The 19211-nt window shown below is 46.3% G+C and overlaps 1 protein-coding gene across 1 annotated transcript in view; it reads right to left on the bottom strand.

Moving 5' to 3' along the window:
• The window catches only part of LOC147692987 (cyclic nucleotide-binding domain-containing protein 2-like), a 182084-nt gene that overhangs the window by 94088 nt on the left and 68785 nt on the right, over positions 1 to 19211 (bottom strand). Inside the window, exons 4-5 of the mRNA XM_086939568.1 lie at positions 5204 to 5367; positions 792 to 865 (exon numbers count right to left, since the gene is read on the bottom strand). Coding sequence (XP_086795694.1) covers positions 792 to 865; positions 5204 to 5367 — 238 coding nt within the window. The remainder of the gene's footprint in view (positions 1 to 791; positions 866 to 5203; positions 5368 to 19211) is intronic.

Raw genomic sequence — 19211 nt, forward strand, 5'->3', positions numbered from 1 at the left:
ACCTATTGCATTGTAAATGCTTGTTCTTCTTTTGTGTTCCTAATTCTCTTACATTCTAAAATACTTACACATTTCCTTTAAAATTGTTCTGTGCTAGAGAAAGACTCTTTCCTACCCCCAGTACCAGGATGAGTTTCACATAAATCCTCTCACTTTGAAGTCAGAGAAAGAAAAGTAAACAAGCGCCCTCGGAAGTCAGCACCTGACATGTGACCTCGGTCTATGAATGCACAGCAAATGTGATGAGATAAGAACAAGATTTACAGGCCTGTTTACAGAAAGGGAGCACTCAGACGGATACTGTAAATAAGGTTTAGGAAAGGGTAGGCAAGAACTCAAGCTGGACAGCCTAAATCAAATAATGCCAGGAAATGGAAAGCAAGAACACTTGAGTTACAAACCACAAAGTTATTGGTAAATAACAGGCAGAATGCATTCCTCAAACAACTTTCTGAATGACCCCAAGATGTCTTTGGCAAGCTAGGCATCTGCGCTCTCTGGTAGGCTGCAACCTAATGACGCAATAATACTACAAGGTAATTCCTGTTGCCAGAGGTTTAATTTTTTTCTCCAATGCGATATTACCACATCATTAGGAGTTTCTGAGGTTGAAATGGGGATAATGCAGTAATACCACATTTGATTACATTGTGTCCCCTTTGTGTTGTAAGAGATGTGTGCATACGATGAACTCACTATGTTTCGCATTAACCAATTTCTACTGTTGTGTGTACCTAATGGAGAAATTCAATAATGTGATCATTTTGACCGACTGCTAAAATAACGCTCACCTGATCCGGAGAGGCAGATGTAGAAGGAATGCGGTGGCTGCCCCTGTTGAATCATCACCTGGCTGGACTCAAACCTGTTGGAGAAAGAGGACACACTCAGATGGACTTCAAATGCTTCACTCAGTGAGTCAAGTTCACTGAGAGCAAATACTCCATCTCTATGAGTGTGCATTCCACTCTCCCGGCCTCAGCTTAGTGGAATACAGCTAGCGATGGAGACCTTCCATCTCTTTGTTTGAGGGCACTGTACACCATTCCTCGTATAGCGAGTCAATAGTTTCCTATTGACCAATGTTTGGCCTTCACAACTGTGCATCGCCTATATGACCATCTATGGCAGAGGTCCAGGCTTCTTCCAGGGGCGGCTGCAAAGATATTCACACAAGAACCCTCCACTCCAGACTAGCAGATCAACTCTCCACACAAGAAGAAACTGATTGGTAGATACTACCCGGTACAAGATAAGAACATACAAGACCACATAGAATTCAGGAAGGCACCAAACACTTGGCTCCTCCTAACATGCTTCTATAATGAGCAACTTCCCATGACAAAGAGAAGATGGATATTGACATTTCGATAATACCCACCTAAGGATGGTGGCAGAACCACATACACAGCTATCTCCGACTTTCCTTTGCAATAGTGAACATATTGACTCATCTATACCTTTTTAGTGGCACTACATCAGTAGAATCTGCCATGCATGAAATGCACTAAAGGGCATATTGCATTCGGACACCATCTCCCTTGTCATACCCCAGCATCTCATAAACATAACCCAAGACAGAAACATGATAAGAGCACAACTCTGGTGTTCACATGTGACGTCGAAACACTTCCTGAATTAGCCACATCAGAGACATACACTTTGTCATCCAAGTGCGCCCATGGAGTAGCTTGCTATCCATCTGCAAGTGTGCTTCAGCGCCTCATCAGAGGGTACGGAGTGCTATATAGATGCTACAATACAAAGAAGGTATACCTCTTGCTACATGAGGCTGCTGTGTTATGTCTTTTTAGCTCTAGTCTAACTTAGATACACTAGGAGAGGGACTATTCCATCCATATGGGCTTTAGACCTTCCACTCTCCCGGTGATTCTGATACAGCTATACAGGGTATCCTCTTTTACACAAGGCTACTCCGCTGCCTCGGCTTACTCCTCTCTGCCTCAGCTACACCGAGAGCTGGATTCATTTTTGCATGAAGGAGCTGAGCAATGTCCTCATGTCCACTGAGTCCTTCACACAGAGCGAGAACCACTTCTTATTTAAGGCTGATGGGTTACCATCAATGCTTCGAGCCAAGTTAGTTATCCTAATAGTGATGTCCTTCCTTTCTTAGGATGTGGTGTATCCCTTCAATCTGAATCAAGGGCACCCAAATATGTATTCTTCTTCGGGAAGGGTAGTGTCTAGATTTAGCTGAGACTGCCACCAGACAATATGCTGGTAACCTATAAATAACTATTTACCGGTTAATAAGCAAAGACTGCTAATGAAGTGAAGCTCATTATTTAGGAACCATACAGCTGTCTGGTGAGGTCTGCTTCGTCCTACTTTGCATTCCGGCCCATGCTCCACTCACAGTGAAGAGTCACTCGTTGAATTTTCTTCAGCTTTAATCTCCCTGTTGCTCTCTCTATGTCGCGACATTCAGGTGTTACCTAGGAATGTCACTGATTGTTTGAGGAAAAATGCAGAAGGGGTCTGAGCCTTCTTCGAGTCTTTGAATGTGTTCGTCACAGAAATGGACCACCATTCCTCACTCATTGCAGTCAATCACATATGCAGACCAACCCCAACATGTGGAGTCAATACCTACAGCAATGGAAGTCCCTTCTTGAAGTCTGCCTCGAGGAGCAAGCAGAGCCCCTCTCTGTTGAAGCATTTTCAAGATGCAATGGAGCAGGATATCTGCTACAATTCATACCCATCCCTTAAATATCAGGATCTCTGCCACAATTCATACCCATCCCTTAAATATCAGGATCTCTGCGACACTTCATACCCATCCCTTAAATATCAGGATCTCTGCTACAATTCATACCCATTCCTTAAATATCAGGATCTCTGCCACAATTCATACCAATCTCCTAAATATCAGGATCTCTGCGACAATTCAGACCCATCTCTTAAATATCAGGATCCCTGCCACAATTCATACCCATCTCTTAAATATCAGGATCGCTGCGACGCTTCATACCCATCTCTTAAATATCAGGATCCCTGCCACAATTCATACCCATCCCTTAAATATCAGGATCTCTGCTACAATTCATACCCATTCCTTAAATATCAGGATCTCTGCCACAATTCATACCAATCTCCTAAATATCAGGATCTCTGCGACAATTCAGACCCATCTCTTAAATATCAGGATCCCTGCTACAATTCATACCCATCTCTTAAATATCAGGATCGCTGCGACGCTTCATACCCATCTCTTAAATATCAGGATCTCTGCCACAATTCATACCCACCTCTTAAATATCAGGGTCTAAGCCACAATTCATACCCACCTCTTAAATATCAGGGTCTCAGCCACAATTCATACCAATCTCTTAAATATCAGGATCTCTGCCACAATTCATACCCACCTCTTAAATATCAGGATCTCTGCCACAATTCATACCAATCTCTTAAATATCAGGATCTCTGCCACAATTCATACCAATCTCTTAAATATCAGGATCTCTTCCACAATTCATACCGACCTCTTAAATATCAGGATCGCTGCCACAATTCATACCCATCTCTTAAATATCAGGATCTCTGCAACAATTCATACCCACCTCTTAAATATCAGGGTCTCAGCCACAATTCATACCAATCTCTTAAATATCAGGATCTCTGCCGCAATTCATACCAATCTCTTAAATATCAGGATCTCTGCCACAATTCATACCAATCTCTTAAATATCAGGATCTCTGCCACAATTCATACCCACCTCTTAAATATCAGGGTCTAAGCCACAATTCATACCAATCTCTTAAATATCAGGGTCTCAGCCACAATTCATACCAATCTCTTAAATATCAGGATCTCTGCCACAATTCATACCCACCTCTTAAATATCAGGATCGCTGCACAATTTATACCCATCTCTTAAATATCAGGATCTCTGCAACAATTCATACCGACCTCTCAAATATCAGGATATCTGCGACAATTCAGACCCATCGCTTAAATATCAGGATCTCTGTGACAATTCATACCAATCTCTTAAATATCAGTATCTCTGCCACAATTCATACCCACCTCTTAAATATCAGGATCCCTGCCACAATTCATACCGACCTCTTAAATATCAGGATATCTGCGACAATTCAGACCCCTCGCTTAAATATCAGGATCTCTGTGACAATTCATACCCATCTCTTAAATATCAGGATCTCTGCAACAATTCATTCCCATCTCTTAAATACTGGAAATATGAGTACCATGAACCATGGTCAGAGTGTCTTCATGCTCGCTAGAGTGTCTTCATGCTCGCTAACAGCTGCTCATTGGCAGTATGAGCAGCACCATGTGCCATGGCGGGAGTGTCCTCAAGCTCGCTAGGGTTCTCTAACAGCTGCTTATTGGCAGTATGAGCAGCACCATGTGCCATGGCCGCAGTGTCCTCAAGCTCGCTAGGGTTCTGTAACAGCTGCTTATTGGCAGTATGAGCAGCACCATGTGCCATGGCCGCAGTGTCCTCATGCTCGCTCGGGTTCTCTAACAGCTGCTTACTGGCAGTATAAGCACCATGTGCCATGGCCGAAGTGTCCTCAAGCTCGCTCGGGTTCTCTAACAGCTGCTTATTGGCAGTTTGAGCACCATGTGCCATGGCCGGAATGTCCTCAAGCTCGCTAGGGTTCTTTAACAGCTGCTTATTGGCATCCCGCCTGTTGGGACCAGCGCAGTTTAACAAGGAACCCTTCTTGCTTTTATCATCTTCTCCACGTGGGCAATGTATATGTGGATTCGCTGGATCCATCTTGCCCAACCAGGACCAGGTTTCTGCACTCAATTTCATCAAAACGAGGCAACAAGCTAAGCATCCTTGAGGTAGAGAAATTACGCACCTGTGATTTCAGTTTAGAAAACCATGGACGGATTAAAGTTACCCTCATGACGCGACTTTCTGACATATAAGTATCCTCTGCTCATTCCTCACAGTATAGGCAGTTATGTTCGCTCATCCATCCTCTCTCTCTATCTCATGCCTTCAAGCCCCTGCCTGTTCTTCCTAAGGGGTCCTTAAGGTCCTGCCTGCTTACCCCATGTTGTCCATAGGCTTTGTGTCTGCTCTCTTCCTGCCATGTGTAAGGCTCCTTCTCTGGTCTTCTCCCCCTGCCCATGGGCTCCCTGCCTGCCTGCTCCCTTGTCTCCCCTACTTCCCCTTGCCACACATCTTGCAGTTACCTTGAATACCAGGCCACTCTTGCCACCTTGCGCTGCAGTTTGGTGGAGTAGCTTCCAAAGACTCCGACATGATGGAGCGCAGCCAGCACTTGGCGGACATCTTGCTCCTTCCGCTCCCTGGGACGCGACTTTAGAATGCGAACCACCCGGTCCGTAAGCCTCATCTGTCACGAGAAAATACAATATTTACACAAGGTATAAGAAACTCAACCTCTTTTCAGAGGAGCAACAAGAACCAGTGACCAATTATCAATAGGCTAAACACAGCGCTACTTCATCCAGCCATCCAAATGCATTCACCATATAATAACAAAGCTTGTAAATATCACACTGCAGTGCCCAGCTAGATAGTGATGGCCGCGGCCCAGCGAAAGTGAAGTGATGAGGGGAGGGGGGAGATGGGAGGGGGAATTGAGGGTAAAAATTATATTTAAAAAAAACCTTATCTGTCACTGCCCGACGCCAGTGGCCGCCTCAGTGCTTTACACCCGTCAGTCTCTGGGAAGGCACAGGCTCCCCACCCAATCCAAACGCTGCTCTCATGGTCTGGGAGCAGCGCCAGGATTGGTTGAGCTGCCTGGTCTGCAACGTAGACACTGCCTGGGAGCCTGCAACTTTTCTCAAACCCAGCTGTGAACACAGCTGAGTTGGGGAAACAGAAGTCCACATGTCTGTTTGGCCAGTCTAAGACAGACAGCCAAAGTTACATGCGCAATTGTAAGTGCCTACCACTCCTGCCTGTCATGGCCTGGCCCCGCCCTCATGCACGCAGCATCAGCCAGAGCCCGTCACAGAAAAATAAAATAATAATAATAAAGGGGTTTCTAAAGCGCCTGGTGACGCCATCACGGCGTATCCCCGCGCTGTGAAGCGAGAGTCAAGAGGGCAGAGGCATCCATCCCTAGAGGGCAAACAGATGTGTTTTTAAAAGTTTCCGGAACATAGTTTCAGTTTTGGCTAGTCTGATCACAGCAGGAAGGCTGTTCCACTGGGTGGCTGCCAGCACCCGAAAGGAGCGGCCTCCCATCCTGGCCCTTCTTACACGAGGAACTGTAAGGAGACCCATACCCACAGAGCGAAGTGCTCTTTGGGGTAGATAGGGGATAGCCAAGTCCTTCAAATACCCTGGCGCTTTTGCAGAAGTTATCCTATAACAAAAGAGGAGGGCTTTAAAGAGGATTCTTTTCTTTATAGGAAGCCAGTGAAGGGCAGCCAAAGTAGGCTTGGATGCTGTTCTTTTGGGGAGTCTGAGGACTAAACGGGCCGCCGTATTTTGCAGCACCTGCAGTCTTCTCAGGTTCTTCTCCGTAGTTCCTAATAACAGCACATTCGCGTAGTCAACACGAGAAGTGACCAGAGCTTGGATCATAATGCGTCTGGCCTCAAGTGGCAGAAGGTCCAGAGTGCGGTTTAGGGTCTTCATAACCCCAAAGCATTTCCCCACCAATTTGTCAACATGACTCTCAAAAGAGAGTTTAGGATCAACCCAGACCCCCAGGTTCTTGGCCTCACTGCACGGGATGGGCAGAGAGCCAAGGCAAGGCGGCCACCATTCCTGAGTCCAGCTCGCCCCATCTCCCCCTATCACTAGCACCTCCGTTTTAGCCCCATTGAGCTTCAGGCAGTGTTGATTCATCCAGCCAGCAAGCTCCTGCATGCAGGTTTTAAAATTGGCTGCTGCTAACTTGGGTGACTGTGACAGGGAGATGAGCAGCTGCGTGTCATCGGCATAAGATACTAAATCTATGCCGTATGACTGAACTACAGCTGCCAATGGAGCCATATACAGGTTGAACAGGGTGGGACTCAGGGCAGAGCCCTGAGGCACCCCCTGTTCTAAGGCAACGCTGTTGGAGAGGAACATACCTCTCTGAACCTGGAAACTACGGTCAGAGAGAAAGTCCTTGAGCCATCCCCATGCTGCCTTGGTAACCCCAGCGCTGCTCAGACACTGTAGCAGGGTGGAATGTGCCACAGTGTCAAATGCGGCGCTGAGGTCTAGCATGATAAGTGCCATAGTGTTACCCTCATCAGCTCCGATCCGTAAAGTTTCGGTTGCTCTCAGCAGGGCAGTCTCAGTGGAATAGTTCTTTCGAAAGCCGGACTGAGAGCTATGAAACATATTGTTTGACTCTAAGTACTCCATAAGCTGAGTGTTTACCAGTTTTTCCGTCACTTTCGCCAAGTAAGGTAAAAGGGAGATAGGACGGAGATTTTCCAGTATATCCTGGCTTACATTAGATTTCTTTTTTATCGGCAAAACTATGGCTTTCTTCCAGTCTCCTGGAAGGGTGGCCGAGGAGAAAGACAGTTGGATAACATGTCTGAACAGAGGCTCTAGCACATCCAGACTGGCATTGAGTATTTTGGGGGGGGGGCCGGATCACGGGGGGAGCCTGATTTAACCTTCTTGCATACAGTGACTAGTGTTTCCGCAGCAGGGACCTGAAAGCTGGGTAATTCTGAATCTAATAAACCCACCTCCCTACTACTGCCGAAATCAGGGCCATTAGTCAGATTACCCGTAAAATTGGCATAGATGTCCGTAATTTTACCTGCAAAGTATTGAGCAATGTTGTTGCAGGTTTCCACTGAATCAGCGGAAGACACACTATTGTTCGAGATTACAGATATCTCTTTGAAAATTTTAAAAAGTTCCTTCGAGGAATTTTCAGCCTCCGCAATGCGATTTTTATAGTGTGTGGCTTTGGAGACCCTTATAGCCTTATAGTACTCTTTTTGCATTTTCTTATAGTCTGTTTTAATCCCCGGGCAGAAGCTGACTCGCCACTCTCGTTCCAGCTTCTTGCAGGCAGATTTCGCAAGTTGAAGTTCCGGAGTGTACCAAGGGGTAGTCTTCCTCACATTCTTCGTGCTTCTCTCATTCCGCATGGGGGCCGTTTTATCAAGTGCACCTAAAATGCGATTATGTAGCTCATGATGGGCCACTTCACAGTCAACTCCTCCTAATGGACCACCTACTGTAATTAGTTCACTGAAGGTAGACTGCGAAAAGCCTTTCCATTTCCGTCGCTGATACCTCTGCTCAGAATCTCTCCTAGACTCCGCCTCTGCAATCTGAATCAGGAACGGAATCACAAAGTGATCAGACCAGGGGACCGGGATCGGAGTGAGAGGTTGTACCCCAGAACGGTAACCAAAAATGGGGTCTAAAAGGTTCCCTAATCTATGCGTAGGGTCCTGATTGAAAATGATAATATTGTTTTGACTGACTCTGACAGTGGGGCGACACTCCTCCACCATTACAGCTAGACCATGGTCCATTTTCGGAGACAGGTACCTGTATAGCTCTAAAGTACACAACTTACACAGGGGGCAGGACACTTAAGATTTGCTAAACAGTCTCGGGTTGCAAAATTATGTTTTGAGCCTTGTCATTTTGCTAGTCAATTGCTCAGTAGTAACAATGCTGCAGTCTCTGATGTCTATCTGTTTTCATGCTCTATACCACAATTGGGAACAGTTTGATAAAATCAATTAAAAATGTTTTTTTTTAAAGTAAAGTAAATCACACACTGGCATTGAGGTCTACATGGAAGGCAGGTAGAGTGAAAAACCCTGCTCAGGAGGGAGAAGGTATTTTCCAGCGGAGCTGGCCTCATCTAAGACCAAGAGGCATTCAAGAAGGTTGCATCATCTAAGGGCCACATAGACCATCAGGCTATAGTTTCCTGCAATGAGCTAACCGGGCCCCTTGCCATCACCCCATATATTGTGGGGGCCTGAATAAACTGGTTTTACGCCGTAAAGGAAAACCAGGGATTTTACAGAGAGAAGAACATTTTATTCTTTTGATTAATAAAAATCATTAACAATATTCAGATCAACGTCTGGTTCATGTAAACATTTTGTCAAATGATACTATCCAGCGAAACTTACAAATACATGTTCTTAAAAGCCTACAAATACATCTTGGAAATGTGTGCAGATTTATCAGCACGTACATAGTTAAAAAATAATCTATCTATACTACTATTATAAAGGAAGAACTTTGAACCTTTGAGGCGGGTAAACTCGGGAACCACAGCGCCAATCCACACATCCGATACATCGTTGTAATCGTCAGGGTGTGCAGATGGACATAGGCTATATAAACGTAATAAATATATGTTTTTTAAAAATTTTACCGAAAAAGAAGCGCCGGCCGCGACGTGCGTGCCCAACGTGAGGAGCGAGGGTAGGAGCGGCGTCCAGGAGCGCAAGGAGGACCGGCAGATACGGCGCGGACAGGAGGAGCGGTGAGGAGCGGCGGACAGGTGGTGAGGAGCGGCGGACAGGCGAAGAGGAGCGGCGGACAGGCGGGGAGGAGGGGTGAGCGGCGGATGAGGTAGGTTATTTATTTAGGAGCGGTGAGCGTCGGAAAAATGAAGCAAAAATGAAAATCGTGAGCAAGAGGAAGCAAACGGAGCATTACAAAAGTGAGCCAAACGGTGCATTACAGGAGGAAAAAGTTACGTGTGCAGGTTACAAAAGTGTACATCGTGAGCAAGAGGAAGCAAACGGAGCATTACAAAAGTGAGCCAAACAGTGCATTACAGGAGGAAAAAGTTACGTGTGCAGGTTACAAAAGCGTAGAAAGTAAACATAGAGGTATAGGAGGAAAAAGTGACGTGTGCAGATAGAAAGAGGAAGCAAACGGAGCATTAAAAAAGTGAGCCAAACGGTGCATTACAGGAGGAAAAAGTTACGTGTGCAGGTTACAAAAGCGTAGAAAGTAAACATAGAGGTATAATACTGCAATATATGGAGGAAGGCTCCGGGGGACCCACGGACAACGTCGGGGCGGGCGGGGGCCCTGAAGCCTAATTGCTCCCGGACAACGTCGGGACAGGCTGCTAGTACTAATATAATAAAGAGAGAGACCAAACCTTTGAGGCGGGTAATCTCAGGAACCACAGCACCAATCACAACACCCAATACAGCGTTGGAAAGGGCAGTTGCAGCAGAAGGACATAGGCTATGCAGACGCCCACCATATACATTTAAAAGGTAAAAGAACCGTGCCAGCAAAGTAGTCCCTTGTGGGCGTGTCTGCGTTGTGCTGTGGGCGTGTGTGGGGGCATGACAAATGCTGGGGGCGTGTGGTACGTTCCGCCCTTCATACCATGTCTCATATCGTGGGCTGTGGGCGTGTGCTGGTGGCGTGGGCGTTTGCGGGGCGCGGGATTACGGGGAAAAAAAGCGAGCGTTGTGCCCAATATTTCATTGTTTTGTCTTCCCAGGTTCTGTACATTTCAGCTCCGGGTGTCCACCCTGCTCCCTTTAAATACCCCTACACCCCATAATCATAACCCACCCTTACTCCTTAAAATACCCCAACACCCTTAAACACTTACCCATCTTAACCCTATAAATATACCCTGTACCCCAAAGCCCAAACCTATCCCTAAACCCTAAAAATACCCCTGTATCCCAAAGCCCAAACCTAGCCCTGAACTCTATAAATACCCCTGTACCTCAAAACCTAAACCTACCCATGAACCCTAAAAATACCCCTGTACCCCAAAACCCAAACCTAGCACTGAACCCTAAAAATACCCCTGTACCCCAAAACCCAAACCTACCCCTGAACCCTAAAATACCCCTGTACCCCAAAACCCAAACCTAGCCCTGAACCCTTAAAATACCCCTGTACCCCAAAACCCAAACCTACCCCTGAACCCTAAAAATACCCCTGTACCCCAAAACCCAAACCTAGCCCTGAACCATAAAAATGACTCTGTACCTCAAAACCCAAACCTACCCCTGAACCCTAAAATACCCCTGTACCCCAAAACCTAAACCTAGCCCTGAACCCTAAAAATACCCCTGTACCCCAAAACCCAAACCTAGCCCTGAACCCTTAAAATACCCCTGTACCCCAAAACCCAAACCTAGCCCTGAACCCTAAAAGTACCCCTGTACCCCAAAACCCATACCTATCCCTAAACCCTAACACTACCCTGTACCTCATAACCCAAAACTATATCCGAACCCTTAAAATACCCAAACACCCCAAAACATATACCTCAGTACCCCAAAACATATACCCCTATACCCATACTTACCTTATCCAAACATTAAAAAAAAAACATGCTTTTACCATTCATGCATTTACAATGAATTTTGTTGTGAATGTATGCATGGTAAAAGCATATCAAATGTAATGCCATGCGTTATAATGGCATTGCGGAGTCATGGTACTTTCGTAATGAAAGTATGTGGAGTGATGGTATGCGGAAAGAAAGTTGCGGAATAATGGGTGTTTACCCTCCCCCGGTAAGTACATTGGTGGCACGGCGGCCCACATCTCCAGCAACATACTCATATTTTTTCACCACCGATTTGAAAAATGCACAGGTCTCTCTCATTAATGGTCAGCACCGACATACACTTTTAGATACACCTCCCGCCACAAGTTCTAGAATTGCGAACTTTAGAGCTGGGGAGCTACGTTCGAATCTCGGCATCAGCTCAACATCCTGTGATTCCAGGCAAATCGCTTTGTCTCCCCGTGCCTACCACAAATGAATGTGTTCTTCTGTAATGTAAATTGTGCTCATGCCATGTTGTGAGTTTCCGCTATATAATATTGCAAGGGAAAATAAAGTAGGGAAACTCGAGTTCACACTCTACTGAACGCGCACTCTTAAGTGCATCAGCAGTGCACTGTGAATCGGAGCATTTCACAGACCTGTCACAGATAAGAAATGCTATCAAAACAATATACTACTGGCAGGCAGCAATTCATCCCCGGACAATGTCGGGACGGGCTGCTAGTCTGTTATAAAATACAATGTTTTTCCTAACAGGAGGGTATGGGAGTGGTGTCTAAAAGCGTGATCTTGCATTAAAAAAATGATCTGTATTACAGAACAACTCAATGGAGTTATGGTTTGGCTCTTTTCATGAACAGAATCCCACTCATTAGCTGTCCTGCACATCAAAGTTCATTCTCAGTCGGGTATTCCCGGGATGTCTACTACTCGGGAACGTCAGATTAAAAGCATGAAGGATTTTGTACAGATTTGTCAGCGCATGCACAGATAAAAATAATTATTTATAATTTAGGACATTTTTTCCTTTTAGGAGTGTATAGGGCCTGTAAATGTGGTTAGTTGGACTACCAAAGCCAGAACTGTTCAACTCATGAATTAACAAGCATTGTCAATGGGCCGAATGGATTCAAAGCACCTTGCAAGAATCCTGAATACGTTTTATTCATCACACCATGGCTACTTGATCCATTGCTGGAGAACAGTTTAACCATCTGTTGATTTTGGAACAGATAATCCTGTACAGAATTGAACGCTCCTTTTCATTTGTTATTTCTCCACTCCCTAAGTGCTGATGTGTGTTCGGCCGGCCTTCGCAGGCCGACCAAAACACACATGCGCACTTAGGTTTTCTACAGCCCAGCTGCATTGAGCAGCCGATCTGGTGAAACCCCACAGACTCCCTGGCCTGAGCACAGCATCTGTCTTGCCCGCTCAGGCCAGAGCAGAGCAGCTCGGGGACTGCATGGGAGTCTGTCCCAGGGGCTGCTGGGACCAGGCAGGAAGAGGAGAGGCGGCGTGACGCGATGCTGGAGGCGGCCGGCAGCTAAAGGTAAGCTTTTTTAAAATATTGTAATTCAAACACCCCCCACGGGTGACCCCTCCTGCGGGACCCCACCGGCTCCACCACCCTTTGTTTATGGCGGCCGCTGCTGGTGGTCAGAATCCAGTTTTGGGGGGGAAAACTTGTATTTTTTCGTTCTGGGGTTAGGTCTGCTGTGTACAAGTTAAAAAGGAGTGGAGCTAGTACACACCACGGTTTCAAACCAAGATTAGAGGGAATCTTCCATGAAAGTCTGGTACAGTCTCTTATCTTCACCGCACCCATGTGTCCGTAAATGGCAAGCAGATGGCAGATAGTAATGGGAGCAGAATATCCCAGATTTTTCATTTGCCCAAGGGTACAGCTCTGTTTACTTTGTTGAAGGGGGCTCTGAATTCTAGGTAGCATGCATAGAACCTAGACCCTCATTAGATTGCCTTTTGTGCCATTAGGTTGCTCTCCAGCACATTATCCTGGGTTTCACACCCCCTCCCGAAACCTGGCCTGGAACATCGGCAGCAGCTCCCTGTCTTCTGCCCATTCTTCAAGATGGGAGTACAGAATAGGTGCGAAAATGTTAGGCCTTGCTATCAAGGAGAGCAATATTTCTATATGGAAACGCGATGGAAATACAATCAAAACTAAGGTTGGTTTCACTTCAGTTTTAACTAGCTTTTTATGCTATCCCCCGCTGGGTACTCAAAGGCCGTACTAAGTCCTTTTCTGTACATATTTTTCTTTTCTCCTATGGGATCTGCAGCAAGAACATTTTAGGTATATCCTTCCTTACATTTCTTACCCTACTGATAGTAGGCAACATTAAGGGGATGTCCTTTATTTGGTTTAACTGTAGCAGACTCACTGTGTACTGGACCAAAAAAGTCACAATATACTTGTTTCTGTTTGTCTCTCATTGCTAATGAAGTCGCACGCCTGATTAGATTTCCGATAATTCTTTACTCTACACAGTACGTGTACACATCACTTGAGAACTACCACTGCACGAGATGACCATAGACCGCTATGCTGTTGTTTTACATTAGCATGGGTTTTCACAGGTTCGAGCAGGCAAAATGAATCAAACTGTTTTGGACGCAATGTCACAGGGGTGAATATGCTATTAGGAACGTATTTTGGACACTTATGATTCCCATATTGTTTACATATGTTTCTTAGCCCTGAAGAAGTTGCGGCTCACAGCAGCAGAACACGACGAAACACGTGTTGGCTGAGGCTTTGTTTACGTTTGACCACAAGAAGAATAAAAATTGTGTTACATGTTCAAGCAACGGATCAAGATTATTTTTACACCATTATAAATTTGTTGTGCATACTCCATAGCGTGTGCAAGGGATTGTTGTGTTGTTTTGTCAGTGGGTTTCCATAGTTGAGGGAGAAGGGTGGTTCTCCCTACCTCTTTTTACACCGCTCACATATTCTAGCACTTTTTAACACTTTCTGCGTACAGCCTAGGAGCGCCAATACCCTACCGTGAATCTTCAAATTGATTCCAAAAATGTTTGAGGCATCTCCCTATAACATACAGTTGGGAATCCAAGGGAAAACCCTCAATTGGATTGCTTCCTTCCTCACAGGGAGAACCCAAAGCATCTGCCGCCCTCCCCTCTTCTTAGTCCCAAAAGACATCATCTGCAGAGTCCCCCAAGAATCATCTCTAAGTCCAACGCTCTTCAACTCTTACATGGCTCCTCTAGCCACCACAGTCAAAGAGCACGAGATGAACATAATTTCCTATGCTGACGACACATAGCTCATCCTGTCCCTGTCCGAAGACCCCACCATCACCAAAGCAAACTTTCACAAATGTATGACCGACATCGCCAGCTTGATGTAGAAAAAGTGCCTCAAACTCAACACAGACAAAATGGAGGTTTTATTTTCAGGAGCACCACCACCCCCTGCAATGACACTTGGTGGCCAACTCAGCCCCCCTCCAACACCCACACAACAAGCAAGAAACCTAGGCATCATCCTTGACAGCAAGCTCTTGATGAGCAAGCAGATAAATACTGTCTCCTCTGCATGCTTTCACATCCTCAGCATGCTGAAGAACATTTTCAAGTGGCTCCCCACCAACACTAGATGCAGAGTCACCATCGCCTAGACTATGACAACAACTTTTACAATGCAGAGTCACCATCGCCTAGACTATGACAACAACTTTTACAATGCAGAGTCACCATCGCCTAGACTATGACAACAACTTTTACAATGCAGAGTCACCATCGCCTAGACTATGACAACAACTTTTACATAGGGATCACCACACAACTTCAGAACAGACTCCAAATCATGCAGAGTACAGCAGCAAGACTCATCCTCGAACTCCTAAGAAGAGCCCACATGCCCCCACCTCAAAGCACAACACTGACTCCCTGTGAACAAGAGGTGCTAGTTCAATCTACTCACCCACACCTACAAAGCACTCCAGAACTCGGGCCCCGCCTACCTCAACGACAGAATTAATTTCCACAAACCCACCAGACAACTACGCCCCATGACCCTCCACTTGGCTCACACGTCCAGCATCCAAAAAAGCAGGAACGGTGGTCATGCCTTCTCCCACGTGGCAGCCAAACATCGGAACCAACTACCTCTGCAACTCCCATCAACACACCCCTTCCAAGAGTTCAGAAAGAAACTGAAAACTTGGCTTTTTAACAGGCAGCCCATAGCAGCAGTACTCCCCCCCCCCTCCAGCGCCTGGATACCCTCATGGGTGATAAGCAGCGCTTTACAAATCCTATTGTATTGTATTGTACATGTCATGAATGGACACATATGTGCATACTAGGTCCAAATATCTGATGCAGTCTGGCTTCTGAACACATCCATTATGAGCACATGATATAACTTCACTGCTCCTACACATTCACATGCTCAGAAAACATTTTAGTGCCTTCTCTTTTCAGTAAATGCCAAGACGCTTAGTCTCGGATCATTTCTTTGGTGACAAAATATCTCTTACACAGGCATTCAGCAGCCTTGGTTCTGCATCAGTAGGGCATCAGAGGCAGGGAAAAATAACAGTGGGAAAATAAAAAGGGACTGGCACACGACAGCAAGAGGCAGGCATGGCATTGAGCCAGACAGGGATCCAATGCAGAGCCCAGTGCGAGGTTTTTGGAAATAAATATCCATACCAAGCTGTCCGGGGAGGACCCAGAAGAGATCTGAGAGGATATGACAAAGACTTAATTGGACCACATTACCCCATCCTAAGAGATATTCACATGGCTTCCCTTTCATTCAGTAATCCCCTCACCTTATCACACACAGTGGAGGCTTACCTATCTATCTAACAGAAAACCTACAAACAAATGGTCGTGAAAGAAAATACAAGGCGCAAATTATGTCTTGTCCCAGAAATTCAAAATTATTTTAAAAAAAACATTTATTCAGGCATTCTCTTGACAACATTTGGAACTGCCTACACAACACGCCAGAAGACCAATCTATCCCGTTTCTGAAAAGATGCAAAGACTCCCCTCTTCAGAAACCAAGGCTGGGTCCTTCCAACATGGGTATCTTCCATGCTATATACCCTCTTTTAATCTCTGCAGTGATGTTAACTCTAAAAGCTTCCACTGTCTCTGTGGCTAGGTATGCACCACTTAACACCTTGGCTGCTAGGGAGATTTTCCTCATGTGCTAATTTTACATTTATCCCATTGTTCATGACGAGCTCAGCTCGTCATGAGCACACGACCAGTGTACTGCATGACGAGCTGAGCGCGTCATGAGAAGCGAAGGGGTTAAATACTATTATTAAATGCATAAATAAAAGATTGAACGTCTTCCTTGGTCCTGGCTCTTGCCTCCCACAGACTGGAGCTTATGGTAGATTGACCAAGTCTCTCAACAAAGCTCACTCTCATAGCATCAGCTCATTGTCTACAAACCACAGCACAACTATCTGTTTAGCTGGTAAAAGCCAACATGCACTTAAGTGTCCTAGCATTCCCTAGCCATTCCAGCATTGAGCAGTGCTTGGAGTAGATGCATGAATGCCATCTCTTACTGAGCAAGGTGATAATGGCCATTAAATATTAGACTACTGTATGCAAAAATATTGTGTGTAATAAATATAGGGCCCGATTCACAGAATGAACTTAAGACTCAATCCTAAACTTACTACTATTTTGGTATTTACAGAATGCACTTACTCATTTCGGTATTCACAGAAGGCACTTACTCATTTCGGTATGGAATGCCAGAAACCGGTCCTCGGAAGCTTGTTTCCGGTCCAGGGAAGGCATGGCTTGGCAGTTCGGGCTGGACTGTTCCCATGAGGCACAGGGTCAGACTGATTTGCATATAGCCATGTCTGAACTGGGGTGGTGTGGAGTGCAAAAAAACGATGGATTTGGGCCCTGATCTCTGTACTGGGGTAAATGTATGGCATTGTTCTGCATTCTGTCCATCAACTGTGGTTTTTGCATTTGTCACCCCGAGTGGGATGGGTATGCTCAGACGTGAGTCCCATGCTCTCCACACCACTGGATTCAAGCAAGCCGGGCTGAAGACGGCTGGAATGCCAGAAACCGGTCCTCGGAAGCTTGTTTCCGGTCCAGGGAAGGTATGGCTTGGCAGTTCGGGCTGGACTGTTCCCATGAGGCACAGGGTCAGACTGATTTGCATATGGCCATGTCTGAACTGGGGTGGTGTGGAGTGCACAAAAACGATGGATTTGGGCCCAGATCTCTGTACTGGGGTGAATGTATGTATGACATTGTTCTGCATTCTGTCCATCAACTGTGGTTTTTGCATTTGTCACCCCGAGTGGGATGGGTATGCTCAGATGTGAGTCCCATGCTCTCCACACCACTGGATTCAAGCAGGCCGGGCTGAAGACGGCTGGAATGCCAGAAACCGGTCCTCAGAAGCTTGTTTCAGGTCCAGGGAAGGCATGGCTTGGCAGTTCGGACTGGACTGTTCCCATGAGGCACAGGGTCAGACTGATTTGCATATGGCCATGTCTGAACTGGGGTGGGGTGGAGTGCAAAAAAATGATGGATTTGGGCCCAGATCTCTTGACATTGTTCTGCATTCTGTCCATCAACTGTGGTTTCTGCATTTGTCACCCCGAGTGGGATGGGTATGCTCAGACGTGAGTCCATGCTCTCCACACCACTGGATTCAAGCAAGCCGGGCTAAAGACAGCTGGAATGCCAGAAACCGGTCCTCAGAAGCTTGTTCCCGGTCCAGGGAAGGCATGGCTTGGCAGTTCGGGCTGGACTGTTCCCATGAGGCACAGGGTCAGACTGATTTGCATATGGCCATGTCTGAACTGGGGTGGTGTGGAGTGCACAAAACGATGGATTTGGGCCCAGATCTCTGTACTGGGGTGAATGTATGACATTGTTTTGCATTCTGTCCATCAACTGTGGTTTTTGCATTTGTCACCCCGAGTGGGATGGGTATGCTCAGACGTGAGTCCCATGCTCTCCACACCACTGGATTCAAGCAAGCCGGGCTGAAGACGGCTGGAATGCCAGAAACCGGTCCTCAGAAGCTTGTTTCCGGTCCAGGGAAGGCATGGCTTGGCAGTTCGGGCTGGATTGTTCCCATGAGGCACAGGGTCAGACTTATTTGCATATGGACATGTCTGAACTGGGGTGGTGTGGAGTGCAAAAAAACGATGGATTTGGGCCCAGATCTCTGTACTGGGGTGAATGTATGTATGACATTGTTCTGCATTCTGTCCATCAACTGTGGTTTTTGCATTTGTCACCCGAGTGGGATGGGTATGCTCAGATGTGAGTCCCATGCTCTCCACACCACTGGATTCAAGTAGGCCGGGCTGAAGACGGGTGAATGCCAGAAACCGGTCCTCAGAAGCTTGTTTCCGGTCCAGGGAAGGGATCGCTTGGCAGTTCGGGCTGGACTGTTCCCATGAGGCACAGGGTCAGACTGATTTGCATATGGCCATGTCTGAACTGGGGTGGGGTGGAGTGCAAAAAAATGATGGATTTGGGCCCAGATCTCTTGACATTGTTCTGCATTCTGTCCATCAACTGTGGTTTCTGCATATGTCACCCCGAGTGGGATGGGTATGCTCAGATGTGAGTCCCATGCTCTCCACACCACTGGATTCAAGCAAGCCGGGCTAAAGACGGCTGGAATGCCAGAAACCGGTCCTCAGAAGCTTGTTTCCGGTCCAGGGAAGGCATGGCTTGGCAGTTCGGGCTGGACCGTTCCCATGAGGCACAGGGTCAGACTGATTTGCATATGGCCATGTCTGAACTGGGGTGGTGTGGAGTGCACAAAAACGATGGATATGGGCCCAGATCTCTGTACTGGGGTGAATGTATGACATTGTTCTGCATTCTGTCCATCAACTGTGGTTTTTGTATTTGTCACCCTGAATGGGATGGGTATGCTCAGA

This window comes from Lissotriton vulgaris, chromosome 9 (assembly GCF_964263255.1).
Source record: "Lissotriton vulgaris chromosome 9, aLisVul1.2, whole genome shotgun sequence".
Classification (NCBI taxonomy): Eukaryota; Metazoa; Chordata; class Amphibia; order Caudata; family Salamandridae; genus Lissotriton; species Lissotriton vulgaris.